A 17,899-nucleotide genomic window follows, 5' to 3' on the forward strand; every position below is an offset into this window, starting at 1 on the left:
AGCCATGATCATGCCACTGTACTCCAGCCTGGGCAACAGAGTGATACCCTGTCTCAAAACAAAAACAAAACAACAAAAAAAAATTAGCCAGATGTGGTGGTTTGTACGTGTAGTCCCAGCAACTAGAGAAGCTAAGGCTGGAGGATCGCTTGAGCCCAAGTGTTCAAGGATCACTGAGCTCAAGCCTTCAGTGAGCTATGATCACACCACTGTACTCCAGCCTAGGTAACAGAGACCCTGTCTCAAACACACGCGTGCACACACATACACACACACATGCACATGCACACGTGCGCACACACACACCAGATAGTTACTGGGGCCTATTCTGAGCCAGATTCTGTTCTAGGCGATGGGGTTAGGCCCCTGAACAAAAAGACAACTCTCAAGTAGAAGCAAGTTGGAAAGTGCATCCCCTCAGCCAACCTGAGGATGAGGGTATGGGAAGACTTGATGGCTTAGGGAAATCTTCTAGGGAAAAGCAATTCTAGGTAACATCTCAGAGTTTTAATTTCCTTATCCGCCAAAAAGGAATCTTTTCGCCTACCTGGTCATTGTTACTGTCCATTCTTGCTCTTTTTTTTTTTTCCCCCACAATATAACACAAACAAGCATTGACAGAAATGGAGGAAGATACTCCAACTTGTGACCTATAGTCATGGGGGATACAGGGATTTCATCTATTTCATTTCAATTTCTCTATTTTTCTGTCGTTTATCAATTGCCTCGAGGATTGTGGGTTACTTTGATATTGAAACAAATACTTTTATATTTGGAAAAGGCAACACTGCTTTGTCTCCTTTCCTTTAAGCCAAACCTCTTTGTGATCTGCCATTAGCCCCTTTCCAACCTCATCTCTTCCATGTTGTCTCCTTGAGCCCTGGATTGACTTCATCCCAGGCTGGGCTAACCTCCAGTCCCCAGATACACCCGGCATGTCCACCTCCTGGTGACTTTCACGTCACTCCCACCCTCAGCCCTTAAAAATCCCACTCATCCTTCAAGACCTGGTTTAGTTTTCCTCTCCTCCTCATCCCTCTTGTGTGGCAGGTTCTGTTATTGTCCCCATTGTCACAAAGGAGGAAACGGAGGCAAGGAAAGGTAACTTGTACAAGGTCATGTGATTGCTAGGTGCTGGAGCCTGAATTGGGACACAATGCCTAGCTGCAGAGTCCAGGTCTTCAACCCTGGCACTCACCTGCCTCACTACGGAGCCTGCACTAAGGCCTAGCTTGGTTCCTTTCTGTATATTCTGAGCACCTGCTATATGCAAAGCCCAGTTTCCTCAAACATTTTCACAGAAGCGTAAAACAAAACGGTCCATTTGAGAGTGTAGATGGAAGTAATTTCTGAGATAAGGATTTCTAGGCAGTTGCTTAAATACGTTTTAATTAAATTAAATTTATTTATTTATTTTTGAGTTTCCCTTTTGTTGCCAAGCTGGAATGCAATAGCGGGATCTCAGCTCACTGCAACCTCTGCCTCCTGGATTCAAGCGATTCTCTTGCCTCAGCCTCCCAAGTAGCTGGGACTACAGGTGTGTGCCACCACACGTGGCTAACTTTTGTATTTTTAGTAGAGACAGGGTTTTACTGTGTTGGCCCAGCTGGTCTCAAACTCCTGACCTCAGGTGGTCTGCCTGCCTGGCCTCCCAAAGTGCTGGGATTACAGGCATGAGCCACAGCCCCAAGCCTACGTTTTATTTTTACATTAATTTTCTTTTAAGACAGGGTTTCACCAGGTCAGGCTGGTCTCAAACTCCTGACCTCAGGTGATCTGCCTGCCTTGGCCTACCAAAGTGCTGGGATTACAGGCATGAGCCACAGCCCCAAGCCTACGTTTTATTTTTACATTAATTTTCTTTTAAGACAGGGTTTCACCAGGTCAGGCTGGTCTCAAACTCCTGACCTCAGGTGATCTGCTCGCCTCGGCCTCCCAAAGTGCTGGGATTACAGGCATGAGCCACCGTGCCCAGCCTACATTAATTTTTTAAATAATTTTTTTACTTAAAAACATTTCTTTGTCCTTTCTCTTGCAGTAAAATTAATTTTTTTAAAAGATCTGAATATACTCCCCTTGGAAACAAAATAAAATAGTACAGAAGTTGCCTTAGGCCTAGTTTCTTCCCCTATGCCCAGAGGTTAGCACCTCAGCAACTTGATTTGTGTCCCTTAGACCTTTTAAAGCACATTTTTGACTGGATGAGGTGGCTCACATCTATAACCCTAGCACTTTGGGAGGCCGAGTCGGGCAAATCGCTTGAGCTCAGTAGTTCATAACCAGCTTGGGCAACAGAGCGAAATCCTGTCTGTACCAAATATACAAAAAATTATCCGAACACGGTGGCATGTGCCTGTGGTCCCAGCTACTTGGGAGGCTGAGGCAGGAAGATGGCTTAAGCCTAGAAGCCATGGGTTGCAGGAGGTGAGATTGTGCCACTGTACTCCAGCCTGGACAACATAGTGAGACCCAGTCTCAAAAAAAACAAAAAAACAAAAAAAAAACCAGTCCATTTAGGTACACATGCAAGTTATCCATAGAAAACATTGGATTTTGTTTTTGTGTATTTTTATGTAAAGTACTATGTTTTACATAGCGTCCTCCCCTTGGGTTTTGCCAATAGAAAATGTGGAACAAAGCTTTTGGGGGAGTTTTTACATCAATGATACAACAGCTTTGTGTTGCTTTGTAGCCTTCCCGCCCGCTCATTGTGACTGAGCTTTCCAGTTAGCACAGATAGATCATCCTTATTTGTATTAGTCCATTTTCACACTGCTGATAGAGACACCCAAAACTGGGTAATTTATAAAGGAATAGAGGCTTACTGGACTCACAGTTCCACATAGCTGAGGAGGCCTCACAATCAAGGCAGAAGGCAAAAGACACATGCTACAGGGCAGCAGACAATGGAGAATGAGAGAGCTTCTGTAGGGAAACTCCCCCTTCTAAAACCATCAGATCTTGTGAGACTTATTCACTACCATGAGAACAGCATGGGAACGACCTGTCCCCCTCATTCACTTACCTCCCACTGGGTCCCTCCCACAACATATGGAAATTATGGGAGCTTCAATTCAAGATGAGATTTGGGTGGGGACCCAGCCAAAGCACATCATTATTTTTTCAGTGATGCTGAATCATAATTACAGTACGTTCAATGTGTCCCAATAAAGTGCTATATATACATTATCTAGCACCGTTCTCAAATCAGCATGAGGAAGCAGGTTCTATTATTATTCCCATTTCACTGATGAGATGACAGAGGCACAGAGAGGTGGAATAACTTGTCTATGGTTGCACAGCTAGTAAATGACAAGTCTGGGACAGTTTAACTCCAGGACCCAAGATTACCTACTGCTTCTGGGGTGACTTTGTTGTTGTTTGAGACAGGTTCTCACTCTGTCACCCAGGCTGGAGTGCAGTGGTGCCATCATAACTCACTGCCGCCTCGACCTCCTGGGTTCCAGCAATCTTCCCCTCTAAGCCTCCTGACTAGCTAGGACTGCAGACATGCATCACCATGCTCGGCAAATGTTTAATTTTTTTTTTTTTTAGAGCTGGGATCTTGCTATGTTGCCCAGGTTGGTCTGGAACTCCTGGCCTCAAACAGTCTTCCTGCTTCAGCCTCCCAAAGTTTTGGAATTACAGGCATGAGCCACTTTGCACAGCCTGGGGTGAACTTCCTTAATCCTTTCCCGATGACTTCCTGAATGTTTCCAGCATTTGCCTGGCGTAGACAGTGTTGTAATGAACATCCTTTTATGTGTTTCATCTAATACGTGTGACTGTTTCTCAACAGAAAAGTGAAATCACCAGATCATAGAGTTTTGTGCAATTGTTAACTTTAAAAGGTACTTTAAAATTGTCCTTCACAGTGGCTAAACCAATTGACTCTCCCTAATGTACTTTTAAAAGTTTTAAAGGCTCCCACTAGGGCTTGTTCTGGGAACTGGAAGGAGTTTAGGTGAAAGTTAAAAGCAAATCACTTTGTAAGGGATTCTAGACAACATTAATGAATTGTTCTTTAAAGATTTCCTGATTTGGAATGTAAGTTTTCGTGTTTTTGTTTTTGCTTTGAGACTGAGTCACTCTCTTGCTCAGGCTGGAGTGCAGTGGCATGATTACAGCTCATTGCAACCTTGATCTCCCTGGCTCAAGTGATCCTCCAGCCTCCGCCTCCTGAGTAGTTGGGACTACAGGCATGTGCCGCCATGCCCGGCTAATTTTCCTACTTTTTGTAGAGATGGGGTTTCGCCATGTTGTTCAGGCTGGTCTCAAACTCCTGGGCCCAAGTGAACCACCTACCTTGGCCTCCCTGTGCCCAGCCAAATGTTACTTTTTATATAGCGTTAAACCAGGCAATATATGTGGGAGGAGGAAAGTAGGCAGAAGAATCTATAGTAAAAAAGAAGAAAAAGGAGAAAATTTAATTAATATTATTATTAGTAGTAGAATGAATAAAATCGCATGAAGAATAGAAGCAATTCTCTGGAATATAGATATTAGTATTGTTACCAAGCAAAAGGGGCTCACTGCCCGATGGGCTAGAAGCCAATACTTTGACACTGGGTTTTTGAGAAAAGAGAAGCTTTTTATTGCAAGTTGGCTCACAAGTAGACAGGAATCCAGCCCAGATCTGTCTCCTTGTGCTGGCTTTAAGACTGTAATTTTATTAGGAAAAGTTTAAGGGGTGGATTCTGAGATTAGTAGGTGATTGGTGGAATTAGAGGGGAAGGGGTCTGAAAAGTCCTTGCACATATGCGGTGATCTCTTCATGTCTCTTCATGGGTCCCCTTTGCAAATTCAGGGGAAGTTAATATGAAACATATGGTGGAAATTTAGGCTGTGACATTAGCAAGCTGGTTCTGCACAGTCTCTAGTTAGCCATACTGGTTCCTTCCGTTTCAGTGAGTTCTGTTATCTTACAAGCATAGGGACTTAAAGCAAGTTGTTTTTTGTTGTAACTGCTATCCTACAAACTCAAGAATTTCTTTTAGTTACTGGTTTCTTTAACTCTTTCGGGCATGGTGTCAGTAGCAGTAGTAATAGTAGTAGTAGTAATTGTAGTAAAATATCCCTTTTATTGAGCACATTCTATGTGTGCAGATACTGCCTATTTCACTGAAATCTCACACAACCATAAAAAGTAAGTATAATTATTCCAGCTTTACAGATGGAGAAACTGAGGCTGAGAGTGGAAAGTAACTTTTTGAGCCAGACAGAAGAGAACTATGAACCTGGGGTGTCTGTCTCTACTCTTCCTTCCTGCCTCTCAAGCCTTCCTTCAAGGAGAGGGCATGGAGAGGCCACCTGACACCCTTTCTGGGTACCCAGTGAGGTGACACCTGTGCCTCTGGACTTCCTGTCTTGCAGGCCATCAGCTTCTTCACAAGTGACTTGAACTACCTGTTTGAAGCGGTGTACTATGGGCCCCTGTTACTGTTGGCCTGCTCCTCACTGATCGTCTCCGGCATTTCTTCCTACCTCATTATTGGACAGACTGCACTTATAGCCACTTTCTGCTATCTCCTGGTTTTCCTGCTGGAGGTAATGTCTTTCTTTGCCACCCATTTGATGGTGGGCCCCGGATGTCCCAGGGCTCTTGAATCTGGGATAGCTCTTGAGTGAGAATGTTGGTGCTTGTTGACCATTGAACTGTTGTGGTTAAGATTCACCTCCAATCCTTACCTCAAACTATTCTCTGACCACAATATTTGGTTAATAAGTAAATAAGAGGTGAATAGCAAAGTCTACCTCATAGCTTTCTTTGGGAGATTATCTGCTTCACCAACTTTCCTTTGTAGATAATCTCTGTGCAAGATATTTGTTCTGTCTCTTCTACCCAGAATGTGCTGATGTAGCAACGCAGCCAGCATTTAACATTTATCTGAGCACAATATAATGGGGAAAGGGAAGCACATTTGTTACCAAAGATTCAGGTGAAATAAAATTGAGCAAAACAGAAATGGCTCTTGGATTATGTGTGCTCTGAATTATTGAAATCAAGTATTTTCCTGAGCGTGGTCACTCTGATTGAAAGGCAATTTTAATTATTAGAGGCTTTAGGGTTCCAGAAGACAGAGGAAGCATTTCCGTTTAGTTTCTGCCTTAGTAGCCACAGCCTGGCTTGGGACTCAGGAGAGAAAGTCCCCTGGGATGCTCTAAGGCATGGTGGCCTGGAGAGCTTTGATTGGAAAACCTCTCTTTGGAAATAGATCCAGTTGCCCTACTTATGCCAGGCTGAACTCTCCTGCCCTTGTCAAAGGAAGCCCTCGCAGATCAATTCCAAACTTGCTGTATCCTGACTCCAGGTGTTCATGACCCAGATGTCTTTGAAGACTCAGCATCACACATCTGAGGTCAGTGACCAGCGCATCTGTGTGACCAGTGAAGTTCTCACTTGCATTAAGCTGATTAAAATGTATACATGGGAGAAACCATTTGCAAAAATAATTGAAGGTATGGAAAATCTGACTTCCTGCTCTTAACCTGGTGATGTCACAGTGAGCCACGCCCCTCTCACCTCTTGGGGTTTTTTTGATGCTTTGGGGATGGTGCTGTGCTCTTTGGAGAATGTTCTTGTGGTTATCTTTGGTGTATTTCTTTTTTCTTTCCTCTTGAGCAAGCCTTTATTGTCAATTTGTAAAGTATCTAAACTATCTCCAAATAAACAGAACATATGCACTGAAATAGAAAAAGTAAACTATATTATGCAATACACACTATATTTCTTCTCTTTTTTTCTTTTTCTTTTCTTTTTTTTTTTTGAGACAGAGTCTCATTCTGTCACCAGGCTGGAGTGCAGTGGCGCGATCTTGGCTCACACAACCTCCACCTCCCGGGTTCAGGCAATTCTCCTGCCTCAGCCTCCTGAGTAGCTGGGACTACAGGTGTGCACCACCATGCCCAGCTAATTTTTGTATTTTTTTTAGTAGAGACAGGGTTTCACCATGTTGGCCAGGATGGTCTTGATCTCTTGACCTCGTGATCTGCCCGCCTCAGCCTCCCAAAGTGCTGGGATTACAGACTCTTCTCTAAAATTAAAACATTTAATTAAATTTCTTCTGAATTATTACATTTTGTCAATCAATATTTTTGCCAGTTCTGAAGTGTTTTTTATTGTTGAATATGTAATATTTTTATTCTACATGACTTGGCACATTATCTCAATATGAATTCAAGAGCCCTACATTCGTCTGTCAATGTTAATCCTTTGGTAAATTGATTTCCCTAACATCTTTCTTAGTATATTTCTTCTCCTCTTGTAGTAATTTTTCAATGAAGTATTTCTAGGCTTTTAATGGAAATGGTAGGTGCTAGAGAACCATAGAAAACCAACTTCCTTGATCGCATCTTATTTTGCTACTTTTCATTTTGCCAGTAAGTCTGTGTTCTAACGTATACATTTCCTGTAAAATACATTGAGTATTTCTGTAAATTCAATGTGATTATCAGAGTATATAAAGCAGACCTTTATCCTTCAACCAGAGCAAATGTGGCAGTCAGTAATAATCAATGATAAGTTGTCATTGCTCACACATATTGATCCGATTCAGCAGTTCCAAAAGAAATATTTTTTTCTAATTTTAAAAATGCATGAACACCATCAAGTCAATTCTCCAGGAAAGATACCTTTAACCTCGTTATGTTTGATTCACTTCTAAAATTGCTGACATTTTCTTTAGATGGAAGTAGAACAAACTTCATTCCTTCTGCAATTCTGCAGTGCAGTGTTGGTTTAAATTACCAAAGCGTTAGAAACGCAGGTGCAAGTGAGTGCATAAGTGAAACTTCACATTCTTGCATTTAGGGATTCATAACATGGTAAATGAGGAATTATTAGTGTTTTTTTATTTTTATTTTTTATTATACTTTAAGTTCTGGGGTACATGTGCAGATCATGCAGGATTGTTGCATAGGTACACACAGGCCATGGTGGTTTGCTGCCTCCATCCCCCCGTCATCTACATCAGGCATTTCTCCCAGTGTTATCCCTCCCCAACCTCCCCACCCTCTACCATCCCTCCCCTAGACCCCCATCCCCCAACAGACCCCAGTGTGTGAAGTTCCTCTCCCCGTGTCCATGTATTTTCATTGTTCAACACCCACCTATGAGTGAGAACGTGTGGTGTTTGGTTTTCTGTTCTTATGTGAGCTTGCTGAGAATGATGGTTTCCAGATTCATCCATGTTCCTGCAAAGGACATGAACTCATCCTTTTTTATGACTGCATAGTATTCCATGGTGTATATGTGCCACATTTTCTTTATCCAGTCTATCATTGATGGACATTTGGGTATTTCTTTTTTATTTCCTAGACCTAAGAAAGAAGGAAAGGAAACTAGTGGAGAAGTCTGGGCTTGTCCAGAGCCTGACCACTACAGTCTTGTTCATCACCCCGATAGTGGCCACAGTGGTCATGATTCTCATCCACACATTCTTCAAGTTGAAACTCACAGCATCAATGGTAAGGGTTTGGGGTGCTTTGTTTTCTCCCCATCGTGATCGCAAGTTTTTTCATGTGTCCTTTTTTAGCCGATGCCCCTCAAAGGTCTGAAGGCTTTGCGAATAGACACTATATGTTGATTTTGATTTTCCAGACAAGAGAATGGCACTGTCTTCCATCTCAACCCATCTGAGAAAGTGACATCTCAGATAGCCCTGAGGGTGGGCCAGATGGCAGAACCATCAGGTTATGGGGGAGGTGGTACCTATAGTTAAAATTCTGATAATTAAAATTACACCTTGAAGTTGAAAAGTTCCTCTAATCCCCAAATAAAGGCCCTGGAAATACACTTTAAATACAGAGGTATATAGCTTCTTTGGTATTTCCCTTCATGGTCTGAACCTGGCCCTTAGAAGTGGCAGCTGCCTTTCAGGGTTAGGAATCCCAGCTCTTCGAGCAGAATAACACAGTGTGCTGCTCTTGGAGGGGTGGTAATACAGCTGGGGAGCCCAGGAGGCCACACCCAGAACAAGAAGGGAAGCACGTGACAGTCTGCAGCCAGGGGTTGGTGTGTGCCTCAGATGGCTGGCCCCTCTGCTTGGCTCAGTCATTCACCAGGGAAACATGCTCAAGAAGTCTGAGGGTACTACGGGGCTATGGAAGAAATACTTTCAGAGGGATTTGAGGCACTGAGATAACACCAGGCAGGTCTAGACCAAGGCATTCCTGCTCCATTGGAGTTCACTTTTGGATGAAGCCAGAAGGAGAAAGGAGGAGAGATGGGCATGGATTGGAAGCAGCATGGATTGGCAGCTCCGGGAGGGTACCTTCTGAGGTCCTGAGAGCCTAAGGTGTTTTGCTCTAGTCACAGTGCAGCATGGGTTAGGCATGAAGGGTAAGAAGATGTTGAACGTAGGAAGAAAACAAACATCGAAGGCAAAGAAGAAGAAATAGGACCTTGACAGCAAGAATAGCACCAAGCTACATTGAAAGGAAGTAATGCTCACTCCCATGAGTTTTCTTGGCCTTTCCCAAACTTTATTCCCTTACACACTTTATGATTTTTCTCATTGTGCCATTGGGGAAACTGGCATGTGGTAGGGGCGACCTGCCCAAAACTACAGGTGTGAGTGGCTGAGCTGCAACAGGGACTAGGCCTTCAACTCTAATACTCCAAGAAGAGTGCTCTTTTCCTAGCTTTTTCCAGTCTCCCCCAAACACTAGTTTAGCCTCTGTTGGATGAAGCAACTGCTTGTTGGAAGCTGAGGATGCAGCTCAGGGATGCGGGTGCCAGGGAATGGAGGAAGCAGGAAGGACCACAACCCTCACCGCCTCCTCCCCTTCTTACCCAGGCCTTCACCACGGTGGCCTCCCTGAATCCCCTTCGGCTGTCAGTGTTCTTTCTGCCCTTTGCAGTCAAAGGCCTCACGAATTGCAAGTCTGCGGTGAAGAGGTGCAAGGTAGGTGGTCAGGGGACTGGCTGTAGGCCCCCTGCTTGGACACTCCTCTGCCTTCAGCCCCCGTGATGTTCCTCCCAAACACGACTCCTGGCCAAGGCCTAGGTCGAGAGAGGGATTGGCTAACTCAGTGACCTCCTGTGTCCAGGCTGGTGTGGGGCCTGAGAAGACAGACGAATCGGGTCAGGTCTCAGTCCCAAAGGAGATCTTAGGATAGTGTGTCCAAACCAGGTCTCAGACAGATGCTCTACAGACTTTATCCAGGTTTGCATAGAGTTACCCTGATAGTTTTGTTTTAGAAAAACACCATAGATGTTGCTTGCATTGAAAAACGTGAACATTTTACGTGAAAACCCAGATTTTTGAATTCTCGTGAATGATTAGAAGATCTGGCGACCCTGGACCACATCTCCCATGGCCACAAGCAGCTGGAGCTGAGGTGATAGGTTCCCTGTTTAGATGGAGGCATTTAGCTTAAGTTTGCTGCAATGTCTACCATACGCTATTGCACCTCCAGCCCTGAAGCTGCATTTTACTTACCATTTATCATCTTAGAAATGGTCCACTTCACTTATTTATATAGCTGGCATCTAAGTTTGAAAGTCCTAATATAAATCAATTTTCAAATGTCATTTTGTGGCCGGGCGCTGTGGCTCACATCTGTAATCCCAGCACTTTGGGAGGCCGAGGCAGGCAGATCACCTGAGGTCAGGAGTTTGAGACCAGCCTGGCTAGCATGGTGAAACCCCGTCTCTACAGAAAATTAGCCAGGCATAGTGGCAGGCACTTGTAATCCCAGCTACTTGGTAGGCTGAGGCAGGGAATCGCTTGAACCTGGGAGGTGGAGGTTGCAGTGAGCTGAGATCGTGCCACTGCACTCCGGCTTGGATGACAGAGTGAGACTCCATCTCAGAAAAAAAGTCATTTTGTAGTCATCCCACTTTTATGTACATGCAGTCCACGACCTATATCACTCATTCACTCATTCATTCATTAATGCAAAAAGTATTTATTGAGCTTTTACTACAAGCCATGCACTGAGAATACTGCATTGAACAGGGGTCCCTGCTGTCAGGGAGTTCTGCTATGATTTTTTATTGGAAGCAGACAATTAACAAGTAAATGAATGATCAAAGAGGCTTAGATCAGATCACCTGAAGAGCCACGATGCCAATAAAAAAAATGTGATGTTCTAGAGCAAGTTTGTCTTGCTCACAGGTCACATGCAGCCCAGGATGGCTTTGAATGTGGCCCAACACAAATTTGTGAACTTTCTTAAAACATTAGGAGATTTTTTTTGCAACTTTTTTTTCTCATCAGCTGTTGTTGGTGTTAGTGTATTTTCTGTGTGGCCCAAGACAATGCTTCTTCCAATGTGGCCCAGGGAAGCTGAAGGATTGGACACACTGGTTCTAGGGAGTATACTGGGGAGGGCTGGGGGCTCCTGGGAAGAGCCTGGTTAGGGAAGGCCCCTGTGAAGGTGACTTTGGAGCTGAGTGATGATGACCAAGCAGAGGAAACAACAAGTGTGAAAGCCCTGAGGCTGGAATGAACTTGGCTGGTCTGAGTGACACAAATAGTGCTGTGCTTATCACCAGCCCAGTGTGCTTCCCTGACTGGTCAGCAGCTGTGAAAGGGTTCCTGCGGCTGCCTTCCTTCCCATGGGGGCACTGGGTTCTCCCATCTATTTTCCCCTTCTTTGCCTGTTTTCATCTGTGGAGGGGGCAGAGATGAGGAAGCCGCAATCTGGGCTCAGGAGGATGGGTAAGAGTCCAAAATGTCAGTAAGCACCCTTCTCGATCTTTTAAGCACATCTCCAGGTAGGGATATGTGAATGTAACCTGACTTTGGTGGGATCATACTCCTCTCTCATTCTTTTAATTGCTAGAATTTATGTAGTTCAACCCTTGTGCTTTATAGACAGGGAGCTGGAGATGCAGAGAGAAGTGACCTGCTGATGGTCACCTTTTGAAATGTATGACCCCAAATGACCTTTCCCCAGTGTGGGACACAGCAGAGCTTTTCATTTTCAACAGCTATAAGTAGATTTTTTTTTTTTTTTGGAGATGGAGTCTCGCTGTGTTGCCCCAGCTGGAGTGCAGTGGCATGATCTCGGCTCACTGCAACCTTCCCCTTCTGAGTTCTAGCAATTCTCCTGCCTCAGCCTCCCGAGTAGCTGGGACTACAGGCACATGCTGCTACACCTGGTGAATTTTTTTGCACTTTAGTAGAGACAGAGTTTCACCATGTTGCCCAGGCTGGTCTCAGACTCCTAAACACAGGCAATCCACCTGCTCGGCCTCCCAAAGTACTACGATTACAGGTGTGAGCTACGACACCCAGACAATTAGAATTTTTTTTTAAGAGAGAAAAGTCTCACTATGTTTCCCAGGCTGGTCTTCAACTCCCGAGCAATCCCCCAACTTGGCCTCCCAAAGTGCTAAGATTACAGACATGAGTCATTATGTCCAGTCCAATATAATTTAATTAGGCCGGCACAGTGCCTCATGGCTATAATCCCAGCACTTTGGGAAGCTGAGGTGGGCAGATCATCTGAGGTCAGGAGTTCAAGACCAGCCTGACCAACATGGTGAAACCCCGTCTCTACTAAAAATGCAAGAATTAGCCGGGCATATTGGTAGGTGCCTGTAATCCCAGGTACTCGGGAAACTGAGGCAGAAGAATTGCTTCAACCCGGGAGGTGGAGGTTGCAGTGAGCCAAGATCACGTCATTGCTCTCCAGCCTGGGCAACAGAGCAAGAAAGACTCCGTCTCAAAAATAAATAAATAAAAAATAATTAAATAAATAGGATTCAATTAGAAAAACCTCTGTCCTATGAGACAATGGCTGTCATCACTTGGGATGAGGCTAATGTAGGTTAGGCCTTAGTCAACCTCCTGAGTGCAGAGTTGCAGTTGATAGTGCAGTGTTTGCAAATATGGAAGAGTGGCCTGGTGGTCTGAAGTTTGGAAAACACTGATCTAGAATTTTCCCCAGCAGTAACTGGCCTTTCCTACTGGTGGTACTGCTGCAAACTTACTGCTTATTAGAAATTCAGAAATCCATACCAACTGGCAGGCTTGTAAAACTGGGAACATATTCCTGCTGAACTAAAGAACTGTATTCCTCCTCCCTCCATTTCTTTTTGTCTTTACAGAAGTTCTTCCTCCAGGAGAGCCCTGTTTTCTATGTCCAGACATTACAAGACCCCAGCAAAGCTCTGGTCTTGGAGGAGGCCACCTTGTCGTGGAGACAGACCTGCCCTGGGATCGTGAATGGGGCATTTGAGCTGGAGAGAAATGGACACGCTTCTGAGGGGATGAACCAGCCTAGAGATGCCCTCGGGCCAGAGGAGAAAGGGAACAGCCCGGGCCCAGAGTTGCACAAGATCAACCTGGTAGTGTCCAAGGTAGCCTTGTCCAGGCCATGCAGGCAGGCTGGCTGCCAGACTCTCAGGGCCTAAGCTGGGAACTTGTCTGGGTGCCCCACCATTTCCTTGGTTGAAAACTGCCCTCTCCAAGATCTCTCCCTTTAAAATTCAAATTTTCATGGAGGGCAAATACAGGATGTCTTTCATTCTTTAATGTGAATTAATCTATCATCGAAATTTTTTTGGCTTAGGTAAGACCCAAAATAATATGAAAGTACTGTGTGCTGTTCCTTGGAAGGACCAAGGACACAGAAAGGAGAAGGGGAAGGAGACCAAGCTGACATTTATTATATTCCTCATATGTGCCAAGCACTATCCTATGTTTGAATTGGGTTATTCTGTGAACTCTGCTTATCTGGCTTTTTCTCTGCCTAATGTTTACAAACATTAGCTTCCTCCTGTCTGCTGTTTGCCCCTCCTCTTTTCTTCTCTGTTATCTGTTAATGTAGATATTGATATCTAATAACAAGTGATACAGAATAGATATAGATATTGATCTATATATAATGACAAATGTCTACAAATAATATCTAGTGGTAATAGGTATTAATATCTAATACCTGCTGTCTCTTATCTATTTATACTTTCTTCCTTGGTGATCATCTCTAGTCCTATGGCTTTAAGTTCTATCTCTGTGCCATTATCTCTAGACTTGAAGTCTTTTCTGGGCTCCAAACTCAATTGCCTATTTAATATCTCTCTTAAATGTCCATCAAGCATTTAAAATGAAACAAGGTTTTGATACTCACCCCTTTTGATGAGTTCCCCAAATCTTCCTTCTCCTGGGAGATGGTACCATCATCCTTCCAGTGGTCGAGGACCTGGAAGTCACACTTGATTCCTTTCCTTCCTTCCCTTGAATCCAGTCCGTCAGCTCGACTTCCACATCTGCCCTGAACCCACTGCCCTCACCAATGCCCCTCCACTGCCCTATCCCTGCTGCTGTCACACCACTCCCAGAACCTCCTCATCCACCTCTCTGCTCCCATATTCACCTTCTTTTATGAGCCTTCTACCATGCAACAGACAGAGGGATTTTTCTTTTTTGTTATTATTTTTATTTGAGATGGAGTCTTGCTCTTTCACCTAGGCTGGAGTGCAGTGGCATGATCTCGGTTCACTGCAACCTCTGCCTCCTGGGTTCAAGTGATTCTCTGTCTCAGCCTCCTGGGTAGCTGGTATTACAGGCATGTGCCAGTATGCCTGGCTAATTTTTTTGTATTTTTAGTACAGACAGGGTTTCACCATCTTGGCTAGGCTGGTCTTGAACTCCTCACATCATGATCCATCCGCCTTGGCCTCTCAAAGTGCTGGGATTACAGGCGTGAGCCACTGTGCCCAGCCAGTTTTCCTTTTTTAAATACTTAATATGTATTTTTTATTTCAATAGCTTTGGGGGTACAAGTGGGTTTTGGTTAGACGATGAGTTATATAGTGGTGAAGTCGAGATTTTAGTGAACGTATCACCTGATAGTGTGCATTGTACCCAATAGGTAATTTGTATCTCTCAACCAACTCCCACCCTCTGTCTCTCTGAGCCTCCAAAATCCATTATACTATGGGTCCCCAACACCTGGGCTGCAGACCCTCTCTGGTCCTCAGCCTGCTGCACAGCAGGAGGTGAGCAGCAGGCCAGTGAGCATCACCACCTGAGCTCCGTTTTCTGTCAGATCAGCAGCAGCATTAGATTCTCGTAGGAGCGTGAACCTTATTGTGAAGTGTGCATGTGAAGGATCCAGGTTGCATGCTCCTTATGAGAATCTTGCTTGTTGATCTGAGGTGAAACAAGTTTCATCCTGGAACCGATCCCCCACCATCCCCGGTTTGTAAAAAAATTGTCTTCCATGAAAACTGGTTCATGACAGAGGGATCTTTCTAAAACATAAACCAATTCAAGTCACTCTCCCTAAACCCTTCAGTGACTTTTCACTGCCCTTAGAGCCCAGGTTCCTCCAAATCCCTACCTGTACCTCTGACCTCTTCCCCACCAGAGTTCTCACAGCTCTTGGGCAGCCGTGACACTTGCTGTGTAGAAGCCTTCCCTGGCTGACTCATTTAAAATGGCCTCAACCCCCAACTCTCTGTCATAACAGCCAATTTCATTTTCCTTGCATCACTTATCACCATCTAATATTTATTTATTTATGTAGTCTCTCTTCCCCCCACCCCCTCAGCTTATATTCTAAGCTCAATGTGAGGTCTTTTCTTCATTACTGAGTCCACAGAGGAAACTCAGATCACTATTTGATGGATGAATGGATGTTTGAATAAATGAATGAATGCATGCATGCATGAATTCTGTGAGTCTGGCTTCTTTATTCCCATTTCACAGATGGAGAAACTGAGGCTCAGAGAGGCTAAGTGTCTTTCCCAGCATTACTGCAGAGCATAGACACCAATCTGGAATGCAGGATTCTTGCCACCTACCCCTGAGTTCCCCTCTACCATTCCCATATGACCTTCTTCCTCTTGGGTTGCCCCTCCTGCCTCCAGGGACTGAATGCAAAGCTCCTCTGGAGCTTTGCTTGTCTGAGGGGTCTTGGGTTGTGTGTGGTTATTTTCTTTTCTGTGTGTTGATTTGGGTTCTAAACAGTCCAGCAGGTGGGTGTGCCACGGGTGTGCTGTCCCAACACTTGTTTGTCCTCCTTGGCTTGCAGGGGATGATATTAGGGGTCTGTGGCCCCACGGGGAGTGGTAAGAGCAGCCTGTTGTCGGCCATTCTGGGTGAGGTAAGTAACCTGTGGCCACATACGTGTCTGTCTGCAGACAATCCAGGGCCTCCCAAGCTCCAGTTCCCCGGGTGGGGCCCCCACTGCTTTCTTCCTCACAGGGGTCTGAGCAAGTGGGTTGTGCTTGCCCTGTGTGGGAGGTACCTGATCAAGGTGGCCCTTTCTCCTCACCTTGCGGCAGTACTCCTGGTGCAAGCTGCCTCTTATGTCACCTGGAGACCTGTCCTTAACTGGGCTCTGTGAGGATGCAGGGCGACTCAAAGTTAATATGATCATAAAAGTTATTTCACAGGGAGTCAAGTCCAATCTCTCTCCCACAGTACAATACCCTGTTGCAGTGGTTCCTGTGAAAAAGGAGTGTAAAAGTCATTTCATAAAGTCAAACTCATACCATTGAGGAGTGGGATGAACATGCCTTTTAGGATGACATCGGAAGAGAAATGAAGGGGGAGAAACAGGGAGAAGGAAGGAAAGCTGGGGAGAGGAGTCCTGCTGGATGAGATGGGGCAGTCTTATTTGTACCCCAGCAGTGGGGTATACATGCCTGCCGGGTGCCCTTTCCCTTGAGATTTAAACGCCCGCAATCCATCCCCTGTATACGAGTTTGAGGTCTGCTGCCGTGTGGACATGTGGCTCACACACCTTTTCTCCAGTTCCTCTCCCCTCCCCTCCCCTCCCCTCCCCTCCCCTTCCCTCCCCTCCCCTCCCCTCCCCTCCCCTCTCCTCCTTTTTGACACAGAGTCTCGCTCTGTCGCTCAGGCTGGAGTGCAATGGCACAGTCTCAGCTCATTGCAACCTCCACCTCCAGGGTTCAAGTGATTCTTGTGCCTCAGCCTCCTGAGTAGCTGAGACTACAGGCATGCACCATCAAGCCCAGCTAATTTTTGTTTTTTTTGGTAGAGACGGGGTTTCACCATGTTGGCCAGGTTGGTCTCGAAATCCTGTCCTAAAGTGATCCACCTGACTTGGCCTCCCAAAGTGCTGGGATTACAGGCATTAGCCACCACGCCTGGCCATTTCTTCAGTTTCAAAAAAAAAAAACCCAAATCCATTCCCCAGCTCTTTTGGGGTCACACTGCACACCTCATAATGATCACTAAAAATGCCCGTGAAACCTGCTATGCACTTTTGGTCACATTCCCACAGGCATCTCACACCGGCCCTTCCCCAAGGAGCCCCAGCCTCGCTCCCTCCTGGGCTGCCATCTCTTTCCCCTTCTTCTGCCCATTGTCCCTTCTTCCCACATCGGCAGGAGTTTTCCTTCCTATATTTGGCTTTTCCTTCAGCTCCTTCCCTCAAATGAACATGGCCAAACTTGCCCCCTCTTCAGGATTCAGTTATGTTACCAACGCCAGCTCTCTCCTACACATCAGCCACGTGCTGCATGTGGGATGGCCTTTCTCCAGTTTCTTTGCAACCGCAAAGAAGAAAGACTCCATTAAAAAAAAAAAAAAAAAAAGTAAAACTAGCTTCATTACTTACATGCCAAGTCCTGTGCAAAGAGCTTTCCATTTTCCCCTTCAACCCTGGTAACCTCCCTTAATGAAGGCACACTCACGATGACCCATTTATAGATGAGTACATGAGGTTCAGAGAGGTGACTCGTCCAAGGTCATGCAGCAGGTGAGGGGTGAGCCAGTGCTGAGTCCCAGGTCCACCTGAGGTCGGAGCTCTGTTCTACATCACAGCAGCATTGCCCAGCAGCCTCCAGGCAAGGCCACCTCCCTACCGGGCCAGTGGTTTGTCAGTTTCCTATGCAAATGAGCCTGTCACTTTCCTTCTAATAAAGGGAAACACAGAGATGGCATTTTAGAGTTTTGTTCTTTTTGTTAAAGCC

General features: G+C 45.3%; 1 protein-coding gene across 1 annotated transcript in view; it reads left to right on the forward strand.

Annotated features, from left to right (window-relative positions):
• Positions 1-17,899, forward strand: part of LOC105706660 (ATP-binding cassette sub-family C member 11) — a 66,195-nt gene that overhangs the window by 11,684 nt on the left and 36,612 nt on the right. Inside the window, exons 6-11 of the mRNA XM_064383012.1 lie at positions 5,374-5,547; positions 6,312-6,459; positions 8,318-8,466; positions 9,798-9,905; positions 13,061-13,312; positions 15,991-16,062. Of these exons, the coding sequence (XP_064239082.1) occupies positions 5,374-5,547; positions 6,312-6,459; positions 8,318-8,466; positions 9,798-9,905; positions 13,061-13,312; positions 15,991-16,062 (903 nt within the window). The remainder of the gene's footprint in view (positions 1-5,373; positions 5,548-6,311; positions 6,460-8,317; positions 8,467-9,797; positions 9,906-13,060; positions 13,313-15,990; positions 16,063-17,899) is intronic.

The sequence above is a fragment of the Aotus nancymaae genome, unplaced genomic scaffold, assembly GCF_030222135.1.
Source record: "Aotus nancymaae isolate 86718 unplaced genomic scaffold, 86718_ANA_hifiasm-v0.15.2.pri h1tg000030l, whole genome shotgun sequence".
Lineage (NCBI taxonomy): Eukaryota > Metazoa > Chordata > Mammalia > Primates > Aotidae > Aotus > Aotus nancymaae.